Raw genomic sequence first — 18,685 nt, 5'->3', positions numbered from 1 at the left:
CCTTTTCATTACATTGGCTGTAGTTAAGGAATTCTTTTTCGTGATGTTTCATTTTTTTTTTTCTGATTACTTTTCTTTCTGGACCCCACAGATAAGTATAGCCCTCTCCCATCTTGGAGGCATTGGCACATATGTGTGGGTTTCCCCAGACGGGGAGCAGATTCCGCTGGCCACACAGCTGTCCCCAGGAATGCCTGGAGAGCTTAGAGGGAAGAGGGCTGCACTCGGCAGCACCTCCCACCACAGGGTGTGCTGTGGGACAAAGAGCAGACACTCAGGCTGTGCTGAGTTTGACAGACCGGAAGTCTAGGAGAGTCACTAGCCCCAAAGCTCTTGTCCATTCTGTGCACACCCATAGCCTGGCTCTGGCCACCAGATAGCAGGGGCCTTGGGAGTGTTTCTTGCCTGTTGGGCGACTCCAGTTAGTGTTCATGGATCATCCATGAGACTCCATTTATGACAACTGCAGAGCACAGGGTGTGCCACCCACGCACTGTGATTCAGGGCACTGGTCACAGTGCAGGTGAGAGATACCCTCTTTCTCACTCTGGTGAGTCTGTGGAAGAGGAGCTGGATGAACCTGCATTTGTTTCATTTGGGTCCACAGTCATTTTACCTGTAAGGAAATTACTATTTCCTGACTGCCTCCGTCACAGAGCTACAGGAGCCAGGGCTGTGGATTTCAGCCTTCGTTACACTTCTTTATTCTCAACAGTGACCTCCCGGGCCTTGCCTACGTTCTGAAGCAGCCTGGGCAGTCAGCAGGACTCTGGCAGCCACACTCAAAGGCTCCCACACAGGGCAGTGGAAGTCATCGCCACCCTGGCTCCGTCTGCCAGTCTTCTCTTTTTGAACTTTTTTCCTTGTCCGTGTGTTATAAACAAGTCCTGTAAAGGCCAAATGGGTCCAGTTTGACAGAATTGAAAAACAGGTGCTAGGGATGACCAGTTTCAGTAGAAGATCACAATTTGTTGTTATCTTAAAAACCTTCCCCCTACTCAAAGGCTATAAGCACAGGTATTTATTTTTGCTCACCAGACCATGGGTAGGCTGGGTGGTTCTTCTGGGCTTGGCTGGGCTGCTGCCTTTGTGGTCAGCTGAGGATCAGGAGGTGGCTGAGCTGATCTTGTGGGGGGCCTTCTGGGTGTGGTCAGCTGGTTGCAAGCTGGCCCAGGTGACCTCTGCTGGACAGCTGAGCTTTCTTCCACACAGTGTCTTGTGGTCCAGTGGCACAGCCTGGACTTTTGGAGATGCCATGTCTGGACTCTAAGCAGGGAATAGAGGCTCACGAGGCGTCTTGAAGCCAAGAAGCAGGCAACACTCCCTCACCTCCAGTGCATACTACCCACCCGAGCACAGGGCAGGCCAGCCAGGTCCAGGGTGGGGACATAAATTCCAGCTTTTGACAGGAGTTGAAAAATCACAAAGGTGGAGATATAGGAGAAGAAAAGAATTGGGGACATTTTTATAGTCAGTCCTTTAGGGGATGATGGATTTGTGCATTCATTCAATTAACATTTATCAAACACCTACTATGTGTTTGATAAAAACTGAGCTAAATCCTGGGTATTCAAGCATGAATAAGACATATTCTCTAGAGAGAAGCAGTTATCAATGATAGAATATGATCCCGCTCTATCAAGTCTTAATACTAATGAGGTAGGATTTTTGTTCTTGTGGTAAAATTCCACCTTCAATTTACTTATATCAGGCATGAGTTTATAGCATCACTCCCAGGCCTGGACCACGTTCGCGTCTCCCATCCCCAGGTTTTCCTGGTACAGATTCTAGTTGAGTTCCATGTCAACGTCCCACGTAGGAAATCGTCACCTTCATAGCTGGGCTAGTCAGCACAGTACCTGATATTACGAGTCATTCAACATGTATTCGCAAAGTGATTTAAATATGGCTCTTACCCATATAAATACACTCACTTTGGAAATGACACTTTAAAAACCTGGGGGTGAATTGCCTGTTCCCATGAACAGCTTCGGTGGGTCCACAGACAGTACTGGTGAGACTTTTAAGCATTGACAACTTGGGAAATTTGAGTTTGAAGGAGGGCGGTCAATCCTGTATGTTGGAAATGCACATATTATCCTGTTTCTGCAATGAGGGGGAGGACTTCTTCTCAGTCCCTTTGGGAAAATACAGGTAGATAGACCCTTGTCACCGGTGTTCATATTTTGTGGTTTACAAAAGTGCTAGTAACCACTGGATGAGCCAGTTTGGAAACCACTGCTTCCAGAAAGGGCTGTCATCCTGGTTGGCTGAGGTCAGAAGAGCTGTAGACTTGAAGGGCCCTTCTGTCTCTCCTTGTTTGGGCAGGGTCGAAGCCATCTCCCTATAAACAGGTCAAGTCACCGTCCTCTTGGGGTTCCAGCATCGTAAAACCTGCTTACCTGTGTTCAGAACCCTCATTTAATTTTGTTTTATAACTTTCTGCCCTTCGTGAGGAACACACAAGTCGTTTCAGGACACGGCAGGGCAGCCATGGAAGTTGAAGGTCACTCAGTTTTGCTAAGGCAGCTGCCCTGGTAATTATGGAGTCCACGCAGAGCACTGCAAGCAGATCACCCCAGCCAACTGCTCTCACTGGAAGTAGCTGGAAATAGCCAGGGGCTGGCACTGGAAGGAGGGATTGGAGGGGCAGAAGAGACATGAAAACAGGTGCTGGGATTTTACACTCACAGCTCCCAGGGTGGAAACAGCCAAAGCAGGGGACCACGGGGCTGGGGCAAGGCTGAGAAGAAGTCTTCTTCTACTGTGAAAAGGAGGATAAGCTTCTGTCTTTGGCCTCCAGATTTCTCCCATGTATCTGAAAGAGACCAAAATGGAAAGAAGCAAAAGCAACCTGGAGCCCATAAGTCCCACCGTGCCGGAACCTGGGGTGGGGAGAAGCCTGCATGCAGGCCCTGGGCTGAGAAGAGGGAGGGAAGGGCTCACATGTCTCCCAGGAGCAGAAAGCCCACTGGCTCACCCCAAGGAGAACGGGTTGGGAACCCTGTGGTCCTCCAATCCCCAGTCCCCTGTGTCTTTCTTGCAGATATGCTGCATAAAGGTATCATTCTCATGTTTTAGTCAAATACCCAAGGAAGTAGCTGCATTTACCGGGAGGGCAGAGGCTCACTTCTGCTGGTCACTAGTCCTGGGCAGCACCGGCAAACCCCAGGCCCTGTTCTCCACTGAAGCCCACACGTCCCTCTTCCCTGACCACCACCCAAGGACCTAACATGGAAATCATTCTCCCTCCCTGCCTCAGAAGTGCTGTCTTCATTTGTCAGGCCTGCTGGAACAAACACACCAACTGGGAGACTTAAACACAGACATTGACTGTCTCAGAACCCTGGAGACTGGAAGTCCCAGGATCAAGGTGTCGGCAGGGCCGTCTCCTCCTCAGGACTGTGAAGGAGACTCTGTCCCATGCCTCTCCCCTGACTTCTGGGGGGTTGCTGGCAGTCTTCGGCATGTAAGGACATCACCCCAGCTCTGCCTTCATCCTGGTGTGCTTCCCCCATGTGCATCCGGATTTCCCCTTTGTATAAGGACACCATTGCATTGGAGCGGGAGGCCACGCCACTCCAGTGTGATCTCATCTAATTCCACCCTCTTGTTACATAAGGTCACATTCTGAGGTCTAGGGGTGAGGACTTAGGCATCTGAATTTTGAGGAGACATGGCTGAACCCACAACGTTGCCGTTCTTGGTCTCAGCCTGGCCCCAGTCCCGTGGTCCCCTGCTTTGGTCACTGCAGTCAAGTCTACTCAGCTGGTATTTTGTGTTGACTGTAACCTTCCCAGGAAACTGACTCACGAGCTACTCATAGCCAGCCCCACGTGCTGCTCTCTCCCCCAGCACGCCACCTTTCTGGTCACCCCCGCCCGAATGGGCACGGTGCTGTGGTGTGGTAGGTCAAAACCGTCCCTTGCAGGTTCCTGCACAGTGGACATTTATTGACTGAATGAAAACAACTCCACAATAAACAGCAGCAATGGCACATTTTGCGACAAACTTTCCACAGCTCAGCAGCCAGAGTAGACCTGGGTGGCTCAGCAGCATCTCATTCTGGCTTTGTGCTTCAGGAGAGGAAGCTCTGACCTCCTGCAAGCAGACTGCAGCTCTCCCGTGCTGCCTTCCAGGTCCGCTCAAGCCTCCTCTGTCTGCTTGTCCACTTGGTAGGACTCTGATCCAAATCGGGACATCACAGCTGCCTCCTTCCTTCCTGTCCCTGGCCGTACCTCAGCCCACCTTCCCACATCTCTTCTTTCTGCCTCGTGATGCCCGCTGTTCCAGCTTTCTCTTCTTGCTCCCGCACCATGGCCCCCTACCCTCCTCACCTGGCACTTGGCTCGCCTGATCTACCGGCCTTTGGTTTTTCACTTCTGCCCCTCCCTGGAGGACGGGGAGCATTCCTGCAGCCCCTGCCTGCCTTCCCCCACCCCAGCTCCACCTTGCTCTACGGAAGTCATAGCTGCCCCAGCCTATGAGCTTGAAGTCACCTACTTGCCCCCTGCAACCTCCAGGACTCCCATCGGTGCATTTCAGCATCCCGGATAGCATCCCATGACCTCACTTACTCCAGAATTCCTGTAATTCAAGACTGATCCCGATACAGATTAGAGCTTTACTTCACTTTGCCAGTTAAGGTGGTAATAAGTTGCCCTACAAACTCTGAGATGTGGGAGGATTCTTATTTCACAGAAAGTAAGACTCTGCCCTCTAGCTCTACCTGATTTCAAGGGCACATTCATATCCATAGTTATGACAGAGAACAGCAGGAACACTTAGTGTTGAAGCCCTTATAAAACACGGAAAAGCATATAGATTAGTATTTTCGTGTCCAGCGTTGGCTGTATCAGTAGGGTTGAAAATAGTTCCGTGTTTCATTAAACCTTTGCTAATTAGGATGCTGAGCTAATGCCCTGGGATGACCAGTGCCTTTCTCCCTTTATCTCTTGGGCATATATACATTCATCCAGCCCACAGGTTCCAGTCTCACAGTGGGACAAATCTTGACATAGGAGAGACTTCCAAAACACCTCTTGCACGTCATTTTCCACCATGCAAGACTTTACCCAGAGTTGCCACCTTCCTGCCAAGAAACAAAATAGAAGGACTGACAAGTGCGAAAAGTTTGCTTTAGAACTTGTATTGAAAAGGCATGTTAGCTTCTGGAAACTTCCTCTATTAATACCTAATGTGTGTAAGCATTTAACTGCAGATCAGTTCATCATTCATCCTTTTATAATATCAAAATAATACAAATGTGCAACAGTAGGAGATTGAAGAAAATCAGTTCATGGAGAGGAATTCAGTGAGTTAGAATGCAGAAGCATATCACAGAAAGGTGGTCCTGGTTTTCAAAAGAGCATATGTAGTATGTGCCCCTTATTACTTTAAAGTACACACTTACTCCACACAGCCGTAAAAGAACTGCTAATACTGCTATGAACGTGGTTATACAAATACCTCTTTGAGTCCCTACATCCAGTTCTTTTGGATATGTAACCAGAAATAGAATTGATCATCTGGAATTTTTTGACTTTTCAGTGCTACAGATTGACCCAGTAAATAAAGCCCAGAATGTTAGCTGTGATGTGACCTTCTCTGGCTACAGGGAGGAGATTATAGATGATCTTCTTCTAATTTTTCTACAGCAGACAAATGTTTCATTTAAAATGATTTTGAAGTTCTCAAAGTCAAAAGCATGGGAAAATACCTTTTTAAAGATATTCTCATATGTCTTTTGACCCTTTGCAGCTTATAGCGATTTAGGCTACTACATCATCAACAAACTGCACCATGTGGATGAGTCGGTGGGGAGTAAAACCAGAAGGGCCTTCCTGTATCTCGCTGCCTTCCCTTTTATGGATGCTATGGTAAGTAGGGGACTGTTCACCTTTCTCTTTTAAATGACAAAATATGCATGACATGAAATGGACCATTTTAACTGTTATGTGTGGAGCTCAGTGGCATGAAGAACAGTCATGTTTTTAGACAATCTGTCTTGAGAGCTCTCTTCATTTTCCAAGACCAAAACTCTATACCCATTAAACAATAATTATGATTTTTCCCAGAAACAACCAATCTACTTTCTGCCTCCATGAATTTGACAATTTTAGATACCTCATATGAGTGAAATCACATAGTATTTTTTCTTCTGTGACTGGTTTATTTCACTATGTATGATATCCTCAGGGTTCATCCATGTTGTAGTGTATGTCGGAATTTTCTTCCTTAGGATTGAATAATACTCCATTCTATGGGTCTGGCACATTTTGCCTATCCATTCATTTGCATTGCTTTTACATGTTTGTGTTGGCTGTTGTGACTAATACTGCTGTGAACATGGTTGTACAAATACCTCTTTGAGTCCCTACATTCAATTCTTTTGGATATATAATTAGAAATAGAATTGATCATATGGTATTTTTTGACTTTTTAGTGCTACAGATTGACCCAGGGCCTTATATGTGCTAATAAACACATGCACTACCACTAAACTACATCCCAATCTGATTTTTAATTTTTGAGGAAACATCATACTGATTTCCTTGAGTTTTACGCAGTCCATCTTCTCGATTTATTTTATGAGAATTTTATGTATTTGCCACAAGTTGTGCCAGGTGGAAAGAAAGCCCATTTGAAAATTTTGATTCAAAATATCAAGTTCTTTTCTGACATATTCAGATCAAGCCATCAGAATAGTTCACTGATAATTTACCACTTGTGTAGCCTACACTGCTAAAGTTGTAGAATAAGAATCTCCTGTACACACCAATAAGATTTCCTTACTTGATACCAGCTCTACTATATTACTATATTCTAAATCATCATGATGCCCAGAACAGTACTGTTTTTCTTTCCATCTGGTACAGATATAAAGAGACTTAGCGCACAGAAATTTACAGTGATGTCTGATGCTAGAAAATAAGCACTTTCTTTGGCTCTGCTTTAAATTACTTTTTATCGTCCCCTACCTCAAGTTGCACATGTGTTAGGCACAGGAGTAGATGGACCTCTGTGTCGAGGTAAGGCCACAGTCCCAAGCCCTGGAGCAGGGAGGTGGGTAAAATGCACCTGCTGAAAGGTCTTCAGAAGTCTTAAGTGGTCGGTGGTCAATTATTGCATGGCCTCAGTGGCTCTGAGGGCTCTCTTCTGGTCTGCAAGGAAACCTTAAATATTAAACCAGTTGTAACATGAAGGTCTGGTCCTCAGTTGTGGGGATGTCACTGTAGGTGAGAGAATTGGGCCATCTGAACACTTGCACCTGTACTTTCCTCTTACTTGTTGCCAAGTATGTTTTCCCTGGTCCATGATGCAGGGGTACATGTGTGCGGTGGGTACCCTCTCTGCTGCCCATCCCCCCTTCCAGGGAGCACGGGACTTTCAGTCACCTCATTAGAGAACTGAATGAAGTGACCTTCTTCACATTTCTAAAAGAGTTAAGGCCTGACCCCCGGATGAGGCCACCGTGCCACTGTAATGTCTGTCCTCCTTCTGAGCTGGAAGTGGGAACCTAACCACTGAGAACTGTAATTATACAGTGAATTCCAGGAACTGGAGACTGTTAGCAAAAGCGACTCATGGACTCTTAAAATACCCTGTCTTCCACTGTCCTTGAGTTCTATTTATTTGCCATGAGAAATAGTTTCAAAAACTTAGTACAGGTGGAGCATACCTAATCCAAAATCCAAATCCTAAATGCTCCAAACACCAAAATTTCTTGAGCACCAATGTGACACCCCATCTGGATTATTCTACAACCGATCTCAGGTGAAACTATGTTTCATGCGCAATTTTTTTAAAATGTTGCATAAAACTACTTTTAGGCTATATGTATATAAGGTGTGTATAAATGAATTTCATGTTCAGACTTAGGTTTGACCCTCAAGATACCTCATTATAATATATGATCATATTCCAAAATCTAAAAAAAGTTCAAAATCGGAAATACTTCCAGTCTTAAGCATCTTGGTGAGGGATAGTCTGTCTGCATAGCACCAGAACATTGTTGATTGGTAACTTTTCTTCCACGTTTTAAGTCCCCACAAAGACCTTAATATAACAGTAAGAGAACTGCTAATAAAACCTTAAATAATGAGCATTTATAATGAGCAGGTCCTTTCTGTCCTCTCCCACCTACACACCCACATCCACACCCAGTAGTGGGTTGGAGAGAGGATATCTGGAAGCCATGAAGCTTGTCATCCAGATGGCTTTCAACCACGGACAGCCCACGGGTGATGTTTGTGAATGTCATCCACGGTTGTATTTCTTTTAACATTTGGCATCCTGAGCCTCTGAGCTGAGGTCACAGGCACAACAGCTGCTGTAGGAAGTCTTGACACAGACCTGGGGAATAGATCATACTTGTCTGATTGTGTCCATCTCAGGTGAAATTTTATTTCTAAACCAGTCCAAAGGAAAGAAGGGAAATCAGTCCGTAAGCAGATCCCATGAAGAACATCCGGCCTTCTCCAACCCGGCTGTCCAGGCTCTGGGTTGCCTGCTGTGGTAGTTCTTTCCATCTTAACTTCCCTTGAAGACACAAAAGGTCATATCAGGTCCTGCCCAAACCCGAAGACAGTAAAACGGTAGAACCCGAGTCAGCTAGTGAGAAGGGTCACGACTGTAATCCGCAGAACCAAGTCGGTGCCCTGGTTGTCACTTGCTTCCTGGAAGGAGGGGTGCTTCTGAGATTCACCCTGCTCCACGGGTGACTGGGTTTCCTCTGCTCTTGCTATCTGATCATATTCCAAAATCTGCCAGGCACACAAACGGAATGACCACACTAGTCTGCATATAATTACATGTCCTCACTCTTCCACTTAAAAAAATCTAACGTGGATTTAGCCACCAGACCAAGTGACAATAATTTCACCAACCAAACATTTATCGTGCCTGTGCTGCGGAGACATGGGGTGTGTAGAATATATTTCAGGAATACCCAGTAAACCATAATGAGAAACAGTACCATCCCCTCAGTGTATCTCATGGAGATGTTTTTTTTCTTTCTGGCAGGCATGGACCCATGCTGGCATTCTCTTAAAACACAAATACAGTTTCCTGGTGGGATGTGCCTCAATCTCAGATGTCATAGCTCAGGTAACTGTGGTCTTTGTGTCAATCGGAGGTCCCCAGGGTCACCTGGTGAATGCCCCACTGGAGGTGATAGAGCTGACAACTGATGCCATACTTACGTTGGGGCACAGGGCTGGGGGCGTGGCTCGGTGGTCCAGCGCTTGTCTAGCATGCACGAGGCCCTGGCTTCCATCCCCAGTGCTGCGGCCTGTAGGAGGGGGCGCCTTTATGCACTGCTCTGCAGCACTGGTTCATCAAATATGGACTTCCACAAAGGATAAATGACTAAGAAAGGGAAACCTCCTGTGAACTGAGGGCACTCTACCACTGCACTACATGCCGAGTCCTTTCCATTTTTATCTTGAGATAGGGCCTTGCTAGGTTGCCGAGGCTGACCTGGAACTTGTGATCCCCCTGCCTCGGCACCACATTCCAGCTCTTGACCATGATTTCCAAAGAAAGTGTGTGTGTAAAAGACTTCAGAGTCACACCTGGTCCACTGAACAGTGATCACAGTGTTGTTGTGCACTTGGCCGGGTGCCCTCGGCATAGTTGAGCCATACACAGCCTGTCACTCAGTTCGAAAGTGAGCGCTTCGAGATTATTCTTTTCTGGGGATGGGGTAGCAGGGATTCAACTCAGGGGCACTCAACCACTGAGCCACATTCCCAGCCCTATTTTGTATTTTATTAGAAACAGGGTCTAACTGGGTTGTTTAGTGCCTTTCCATTGCAGAGGCTGGCTTTGAACTCACGATCCTCCTGCCTCAGCCTCCCCAGCCTCTGGGATCACGGGTGTGCACCACCATGCCCAGCCGGGAATTATTCTTAAATGGCGTTTCTTATGCGGGTTTCCAGGGAGAGCTGCCATTCACGCATCATTTCCCCACACTTAAAAAGAACCAGGGGATGGCCCCACTCTCTCTTCCTGAGTGTTTGAGGGGGCTGCCCCTCACCTTCTGCTGGATCCACATCTAACGGCCACATCCATTCCCGATTTTCTCCTCTTCCCTTCTTCTTCCACTGAGAATGCCACACAAAAAAATTCAATGGAAAATTAGATTTAATTCCTCTGATTTATCAATTAGGCTAAGTTCCTACAATCAGGGACTTGGTGGAATGATTGTTTCATGGAGGAGGTTAGACCATGATCTCTAAGCGCCCTTCCAAATTCTCATTCTAGGAACGTCCCCACGCATTGCCCCTTTCATGCTCCCTCATCTCTAAACCACCTCTTTGAAATAATCTGTTGAGCTGTTAGATTGACCTCCCTAAAGCCCAAGAATTACACTTCCAAATCAATTGCATGTCCTCTGTGGATCACTATTAAAGCAATTTGAATAAGTTCCTGCTAATGCTGTGCGCGCACCTGGACACAGCTGGCGTGGCTCTTTGATACGGGCTGGTGGGTGTTCTGGTGGGGCTCTTCGAGTTCCCTCCCACTCTTGCCTTCAGCATCCGCTGAGAGACAGCTGCTTTGTTCACTCCTTAACTGAAGCAAAGGAAGCTCCTCCCGTTTCACATGTTGGCCTCAGCAACCCATGAGCATCTGCACAGGTGCATTATTATAAAGACAAGAAAGAAAACAGAAGAAAGCGCGTAACTTTGCCAAAGATAAATGCAGTGGGCATCCAAGGGCAGAAGAAAAAGCTTAGTCGTGAAAGCGCCTTTGCCAGTAGCCCACAGCTGTTCCTCTGCTGGTTTCAGACCTGATCTTGGCCCCGGCCTGGGGAGTAAACAGATCTGGTTCGAAGCAGCAAGGCACCTGGGTGCAGATGCCATCTGGCCTCGGGCGGTTCCTGGTGGAGCAGTTTATTTTAAACCTAGCAGTTTGGGTTCCTACCACAACTCGGTTGGGGGAATAAATTCCATTTTTGTTCCTAAGTCTCCCTCCCGCCTTGCCAAGCTTCATCTCATTACCTGAAAGCCTCTGGCAGTTAGTAATTCGGTCATATGTAAATAGGTCCTATGCAGCCCTGGCAGAGTGAGCAACTGCCAATGATAAAATGAAATTTGTTAATAATGCCTTGAATTTCAGTGGCAACTCTCTTTAAAAAAAATAACAACTTTCCTAAGCTAATTGATTTCACACACTAATACAAAAAAAGCTCTTGGTTTGGTTCAAACATGTGATCACTTTTGGGGTCACCATTGTTGTCATATGGTTCCAGTTGTTAGGCTGGATATTGCCAAGGGGTTTATGAGAAGTGTTTCTGTTTTGCTGTGTTTCATGTTCATCTTGACTTTTTTAGCTTCTTCAGTGTTGAAGTGAGAATTCTCTTGGTCATTTGCTCTCCTTGGGACCTTCTGTCCTCTACCTTCTAGGCTGTCATCTGCCCTTGCCCTGAGGTCAGTAAGACCCCTGATGATCAGATCAGACTCTCCCTGCATTATTTTAGAGTCTCTTTGCTACTCTTTGGTCTCTTTTTATCTCGTAACAAAATCCCAGCCCTGAATGGAATCCAAGTTGTGGACCCTCCTGCACCTGCCCCAGGAAGCACATGCTCCAAACCTCCTCACCCCCCCTCAGCCGTGTCCTAGGACCTGTTTCAAAGGGTCTCCACCTGCTGCTCACTTCCAGCCATGACCTCCCTCCTGCTTCACAGAGAAATCTCATTCAAGCCCTCTGTGGTGCAGGTGTGATGTGTGCCCCCGAGGTTCCTGTGTTGGAAGCCTGGCCCTCAGTGTGGCAGGACGCTTAGTGGGGCTTAGGTCATTGGGGGAACGCCCTCAGAAGGGATTGTGGGGATCCAGTGCCTGGTTTCCTGCTTTCAAGCTGTGGTCATTTCCCCATGTTCCCTTGGTTGCCACCAGCCATGATATGACACAGCCCAGAAGGCTTGTGTCCTTGCTGGAGCCCACACCATGCTGTCTGAACCTTCAGCCTCCAGAACTGTGAGCTAAGTAAACCTCTTTATACTTATAAAGTTAGCCTGCCTCAGGTGTTTTGTTAGAACAACAAAAACAGATTGATACTGTTTTTGATTATGCCCTAGGTCAATATCATTTATCATATGCATATGCCCCCCTATTAAATTTTATCTGCATCCTCTCCCTCTCCTCAGAGCCCTGAGCAAGGCTATCCAAAAGCCTCTGTGGCATTTCTACTCAGATCCTTCAATGATGTCTTCAGCCTGGATTAAAGATCTTCTGTATGAACTGTTTGGTGGAGTAAATGTGTGGCATCACCATCTGGTCAGAAACCCAGGAGCCACCCTTGAAAGGTGTCCCCTTAGCACCAGGACTGAGATGTGAACCCTAGAGCTTTCTTAGAGAGCGATCTCTGCCGCTCTGCCTGGTCTGAGGGGTCACCCTTGCCAGCTGAGTGCTGAGAAGCTTCCCCACTCATCTCTGTCCAGCTCCCTCCTCTCTTCTCCCCAGGGCCATAGTGGTCTTTTCCCAGTGAAATTCTGACTGTCTCACTACCTGCTTAAAAAGCAGCCTCCTGGTAGTCTTGTGAGTACTGCATGCTGTCTGATTGTGCCTCTGGAGCTCTGGCCTCCTGGTGTTCTTGATAAAAGTCCCAACCCTGATCTTGGCCTACAGAGGGTCTGAAGGTTGACAGGCCGGTGGCCTCTGCAGCCCGGCACTCTCCTCTCCCCACTTGCTCTCTGTTCTGCAGTCAACCAATCACAGCTCCTCCTTGCAGGGCCTGGCCATGGATGAGCCGTCTCCCTGGGGTCTTTGTGGGTCTGCTCCTTCTGCCCAGGAGAGTGCTCTGCCTCATTGCCCCACCTCCCTCCCACCTGAGCCCTGCTCACTCCTGGCTGACAGCTCCCAGCAGAGATGCCCTCCTCCCCTGCTGCCCCACACTCTGTCCTTCTCCACCCATCTGCCTCACTTGGGCTGGCAGGGCACACTCACGGGATCATTGTATGATGAGTGTGTCTGCCTCCTCCCTTAGACTGTTGGCCCCAGAACAGATTCTGGGGCCGTCTATATCACTGAATCCCAGCACCTGGCACTGGGCCAGCGGATGCCAGCTCTCACGGGAAAATGCTCTCCACTGAAACCGTTGGTTCCCTCAGAAAATAATCTGACATGTTTTTGATGGCTCTCTCAGGTTCAGAATTGTAATTCCAGGTTGAAATGCAAAGGGTGCACATGATATTTTGAGGTGATAAATGATACATTCTGCCATGAAGATGTCAGTTCTGTGGCAAATGCTGGGCCACATGGCATCAGTCTGTTAGAAATCCGGGGGAGGCTGGCGACATCTTCACCTTGGCCTTGGGAGCTCCACTGGCTTAGTCATGCACCGGTCCCCTCTGCACTTGGGGACGCTGTCGGGTCCTCGCCACACTTCCTCCTTGGCCATATCTTCCCTTTGCCTGTCATCCAGGTCCTTCTCCTTGGCCCTGCTTGCTCCGCGGGCTTCTGTCTTGCAGAGCCTCCTGACAGCCCGGGAGTTTCCTGGACTGGGCAGAGGAGGTGTTGATCTTCACGAATTCGTTTTTCACAGTTTTCAGCCACTAAACATTCCCATTGTGGTTTAGGCTGTGGGTTTTGCAGAATGTGAAGCTTGCTGGGGATATACTCACCCTGAGTCTGCGTGTGAGGGCACCTTAGGGGATTTCAATCAGATGAATCCTCGGGTCTCGTGTGCACACCACAAAGCTCCAGCCTCCTGCCCCACCCGTGCATCCCAGCAAGGCCTCCTTCCCTTAGCACACTGCAGTGGTCCACTTGGAAGCAGCAGTCACGGGGAGAGTCGTGGGCATCCTGTTTCCATCAGTGTCACTGTGTCCCTGGCACAGGGTGAGGGCCGCCTGGATGTGTGTCCACTCACATGGCCTGTGCTCCAGGCAGCCTGGTGGGGTTCACATGGCACCTCTGCACTCTGGGCTACCCTGAGGACTCAGTGACAAGGTCAGCCTCACCGCACTTCAGAATGACAGCCTGGGCACACATGTCCGTCTGTGCTGAGAGCAAACCCCCCTGGCATCTAAGACTTTGATTTCGTTCAGAGGAGATCTCTCCATTGTTGCTCCTCTGAGCTCCCTGCGGCAGAGGGAATCAAGGTCCTGAGATGGCAGACCCTGGCCTGGCTGCCGATGATTTCGCCACCCATGGATACTTGGCCATTGGAGTTGTTGGTCAGGAATAAGCCTCCTGCCCAATTACCTACTTTTTCATTCAGTATGCTTCCAGAACCTTCTGAGCATGGGTCCCAGGTGGTCTCTGGGCAGAGGCTGGACTGATTCTCTGATTTCTGCAGGATGGGGAGGTTAGTAAGTTATCAGATTTGCTTTGGAGACTGTACCATCAATAGAGATTGGTGCTTTATTATCATTTTAAGCTCTTGCGGCTCTGGTAATTTCAGCCTCTTCCACTGGTAGAAGTAAGTTAGTACTTTAAGTTTTAATTTAGGTGGTTTTATAGTAATTCCTGCGAGGGCATCTAACAAAACCAGGGTGAGTTCCTCCAGTGAACCCCGATACCGTCATGGGAGTCGTAGGAGAGCCATGTGGAGCCACAGCTCACGTTTCTGCCCTCTCCATCAAAATCAAGGTCCTGACTGGGGAGGGTGGGCCTGCACCTTGCTGCCCGCCTCTCTCCCTCTCCTCCCACTGACCGCCCCTCCTCCTCTCTCACAGGTTGTTTTCGTAGCCATTCTGCTTCACAGCCACCTGGAATGCCGGGAGCCCCTGCTCATCCCCATCCTCTCCCTGTACATGGGCGCGCTCGTGCGCTGCACCACCCTGTGCCTGGGCTACTACAAGAACATCCACGACATCATCCCTGACCGAAGCGGACCAGAGCTGGGGGTAGGTCTCTGCAGCAGAGTGGAAGCTTGCATTTCACACCTGTGCACCACAAGCACTCGGTGCCACGAGCTCCTCCTCATGATGTTGTTCCCAAAGGCCTGGTGCCGGGTGTCCTCAAGGGAAAGATGGTGAATGAACTCTGGGGGTGGAAGGGATCTCAGAGGTCACTGTCCAGCCTCCCCATGGCCCCAGGAGGAGACCGAGAAATAGCACACGGTGTCAGACCATGGATGGGTACCACACTTGTGCCTCCTTTTCTCTCTATGGTGAGTTATTCTGCAGTCAAGAAAGCTTTAGGACCCCTGGCAGCTCTGAGTCTGCGTTTTATGATTTCTAGTTGCACAACAGGCATTTCTGTAGCCAGTGCCAGTCTCTTATTCATGAACCTACTTCCTAGAGACCAAACAGAGCCTTGGGTACCTTGGAGTGACAGAAACGTTGAGATACGGTCTCTACCTTCCAGCAGCTTTATAGCCCACATGGCAGGGAACACCAACACAGAAGCAGGCATTGGGCATGAGCCCCAGCACCAGGCACATGAACTTTAATGAGAGCTTCTAAAACCAGGGAAGGGGCCTGGGATTGGTCTAGGGAGCCTCCTCGGAGGAGTCTGATTTGCCTTGGAAGTTGAATAAGAAACAAGCAAGAGTAAGATACAGATCCTCTCCCAGTGGCCATTCTGTTCATCCCAACAGAACAGCAGCTGATTTATTTAATGCTAAGAGTTCCACCCACAGGTGTTGGGCATCGTCGGGTTTGTTTCCATTTAGCTGTAAGGCAGATAAGAATGCTCATGTGTAGCCCTGAATATATCACCACACTCCACCACCTGCCCCCCCTTGACCACACATCACTTTTGTCATGTCAAAACAGTAATCACGTTGACCACTTACCTCTACCTGAGGTCAGACCATCAGTGGAATCCTCCCTACTTATTTCCACCACTGGGCCAACCACATCAAATTGGTCTTTACAGTAACAATCCATCTCTTAACATCCAGCCACCAGCAAAGGGAAATAAATCAAAGTGGCTGAGATGGTTGTGTGATGTAACTCTTACCCTTTCAAAGAATCAAAACCAAAATTGCACGATGAAAGCAAGGCTTTGCCAACAGAGCACACACCTTAGCTGCAGAGGTCTCAGCAAATCCTTTTTCTTTCTTTTACTTTGCTTATACTTCTGAGTAGTTTATGTGCCTTCTGTGAAAGCTTTGAGAGTAAGAACCCTGTAGTCAATTCTCAGAGTGCAGAAATAATTAGGCATATTAATTTGCTGAGTGATTCCAAAATAGATTATAATAATTTTCTGTTTCTAAGAGCAGCCTCCTCCTGACATGTCTTCAGGCCGGTCAGTGTGGTGATACAAACAAAGACTAATTTCAAACCTGTTTCTCAGGCCTCGGGCCTGGGTTACACCCTGGCTAGGGATTCCCTGGATAGAAGATCGTGGCTGGGAACTGTCAAGCTTTGGTGCCTGGGTTGATCTCACCTTGGCTTGCCAACTGTCTGAATTAATTTCTAATAACTATATGTTGTATTTTAATTCAACCTGGCTTTTCCAGAGAGGCGTTTCCTTATATTACTGTTAAGTACAGTGAATTGACTCCTGATTGGCATAAGAAGAAAAAGCTTCCCTTCTAAGTTGTTTTTCCTGTTCTACTTCTAGAGCTTAACAGACTTTAATTCCATTTCTTAACGCAGGGAGATGCAACAATAAGAAAGATGCTGAGCTTCTGGTGGCCTTTGGCTCTGATTTTGGCCACACAGAGAATCAGTAGGCCCATCGTCAACCTCTTTGTTTCCCGGGACCTTGGTGGCAGTTCTGCAGCTACAGAGGTAGGCATGTGGCTGGGGGCGGGGGGGGCCGGGAGTTGCAAACGCCTTGTTTTGGGGAAACGAGAATTAAAACTTATTTCCAGTTCATCTCAAGAGCTCTAAAGGTTCTACAGTATTTAATTATGGAAGCCATACGGGAAGGCCATGAGAGGCTCATTCTGTGACTTATGGACATGTAATTTTAAATTCTTATAATTATGGAAGAAAACATCGGCTTCATCCTCATTTCCCAGAAAGGAGGCCCAGAAAGGAAAGGTGAAGGGACAGGAGTAGCTAGCAGCTGGGCTGGTGTTAGAAATAGGTCTTCCGCCCCCCACACAGTGGCCTTTCCGTTCCTCCATGGCGGCGGCCCGTGGCCTCTTCCCTGTAGTTGCGGGAATGATGGCATCTGTCAGGTGGTAGCCGAAGGGACAGTACCTCCACTTTGACCCTGCCTACCCTCACCTGCATGTCACCCCCTGCAGCACACGGCACCCACCCATCAGGTGCTCCCTGGCAGTCTGCCTTCCTCAAATGAGGATCTCCTGTGTTTACTCCCTCACAACTCAAGAAGTTTATCTGGAAACTGGCAGCTTCTCCAAAGAAAGAGTTGACTCATTTTTTCCCTCTTTCAAGCTGGGTATGAACAAATAGAATGACTTCACTTGCTTCCTCCTCCGCGTCCTTCTGGAGAATTAATTCCATCTCTGGCACCGCGGATCCTCGAGGAAGGCTGGTGGCCACTCATTAGGGCCTCCTGTTTATGTGAGTGGCTTTTGCAGGAGCCCGGAGCCCTGGCCTGCCCTGCCAGCAGGGCTCCAGCCTGGAGCATCCTGCCAGTTTCCACGTCTTGGAAGCTGCTCACATTGGCCGGCAGGGAGAAGCCCGTAAATCAAAAGCAGAACGCTTTCCCTCCCCTGGGTTTGCTCCTGGACTTTGTTTTCTGAGTCATGGATGTCCTCTTGGGTGGCTTCTGTCACAGGAGCTTTTTTACTTGAATGCTTCAAGTTTTCCAGTAAAAACTATGAGACCCCCATGACCTGTGTGTGGGCACCCCATTGTCTCCTTAAAACAAATAAACAAAAGTAAATAGCAAATCCTGTTCGAGAGCCATTTGAAAATTGCTGGCAGTGGCATGGTGTCTACTTATGCGGCAGGCATCTGTGTGCACTTCACTACTCCGCCAACCCTGTGCGATGGGTGTTAGTGTTCTCACTGTTCTGCTGGAGGAACAGAGAGGGAGTCCCTGGAGGGCTCACGTCACACAGCTGGTGAGCCGAGGTGAAGGCTGGCGAGGTGCGCCTCTTCACGGCGCTGTGCTGTTCCCTACGCCTCGCCAGGCCATGCCACCCCGCACCGCAGCTCCTGGCACGCCGGGCACTGCTGCTCTGTCCGTTAGGAAAGCACAGGCTTCTTCCTCCCAGTGAGAGTCGAGCTCTGCCAGATGGCGCTTTAGGTGCCATGTTCTAGTTTTTCTTCTTTTCAGTCACATAAGAAAAGAAACTTTCGTTTTTTTGTGGAATTACGTCGATCGCTCTTCCTATATGAACATTTATTAAATTTTACTAAATTAAAATTTTAAACTGGTCCATGCTGGCCGAGTAGCCTGGAATGAGCTGAGGTGGAAAGTAGCTCAGAGCTGCACCCATGGTGTCAGTCCCCTCGAAGGGGACAGAATGGGGGTGGGGAGGTGGGTGCTGAGCAGACTCTCCAGAGTGTGGCCAGGGCTCCCAATTTCACATTGAGCCTCAAGAATTGGCCTAGGCTAGAGAGAATTTGTTTGGGCCCAAGGGGAGGAACCCTGGTTGAAATCGTGGCTTCTCAAGCTAGTGCTCCAAGCCGACTTCTCAATGGATTTGTGTAGGGTCACTTCCTCCTGGAGTCACCTCTGCTCCATTTGGGGCTGTCCTGTGGCTGGCGGATGCTGGTCACCCAGTGTGGAGGGATCTGCTGCTGGCCCTGTCACATGGCGCTGCAGCTACTAGAGAGCTTGGTGGACACCCACGCTAATGCTGCTCC

The 18,685-nt window shown here is 48.5% G+C and overlaps 1 protein-coding gene across 1 annotated transcript in view; it reads left to right on the top strand.

Annotated features, from left to right (window-relative positions):
- The window catches only part of Ankh (ANKH inorganic pyrophosphate transport regulator), a 134,111-nt gene that overhangs the window by 83,304 nt on the left and 32,122 nt on the right, over positions 1 to 18,685 (top strand). Inside the window, exons 3-6 of the mRNA XM_026392381.2 lie at positions 5,761 to 5,879; positions 9,025 to 9,108; positions 14,681 to 14,851; positions 16,553 to 16,687. Of these exons, the coding sequence (XP_026248166.1) occupies positions 5,761 to 5,879; positions 9,025 to 9,108; positions 14,681 to 14,851; positions 16,553 to 16,687 (509 nt within the window). The remainder of the gene's footprint in view (positions 1 to 5,760; positions 5,880 to 9,024; positions 9,109 to 14,680; positions 14,852 to 16,552; positions 16,688 to 18,685) is intronic.

The sequence above is a fragment of the Urocitellus parryii genome, chromosome 1, assembly GCF_045843805.1.
Source record: "Urocitellus parryii isolate mUroPar1 chromosome 1, mUroPar1.hap1, whole genome shotgun sequence".
Taxonomy (NCBI): domain Eukaryota; kingdom Metazoa; phylum Chordata; class Mammalia; order Rodentia; family Sciuridae; genus Urocitellus; species Urocitellus parryii.
This window is presented reverse-complemented; position numbering and strand designations above follow the sequence as displayed.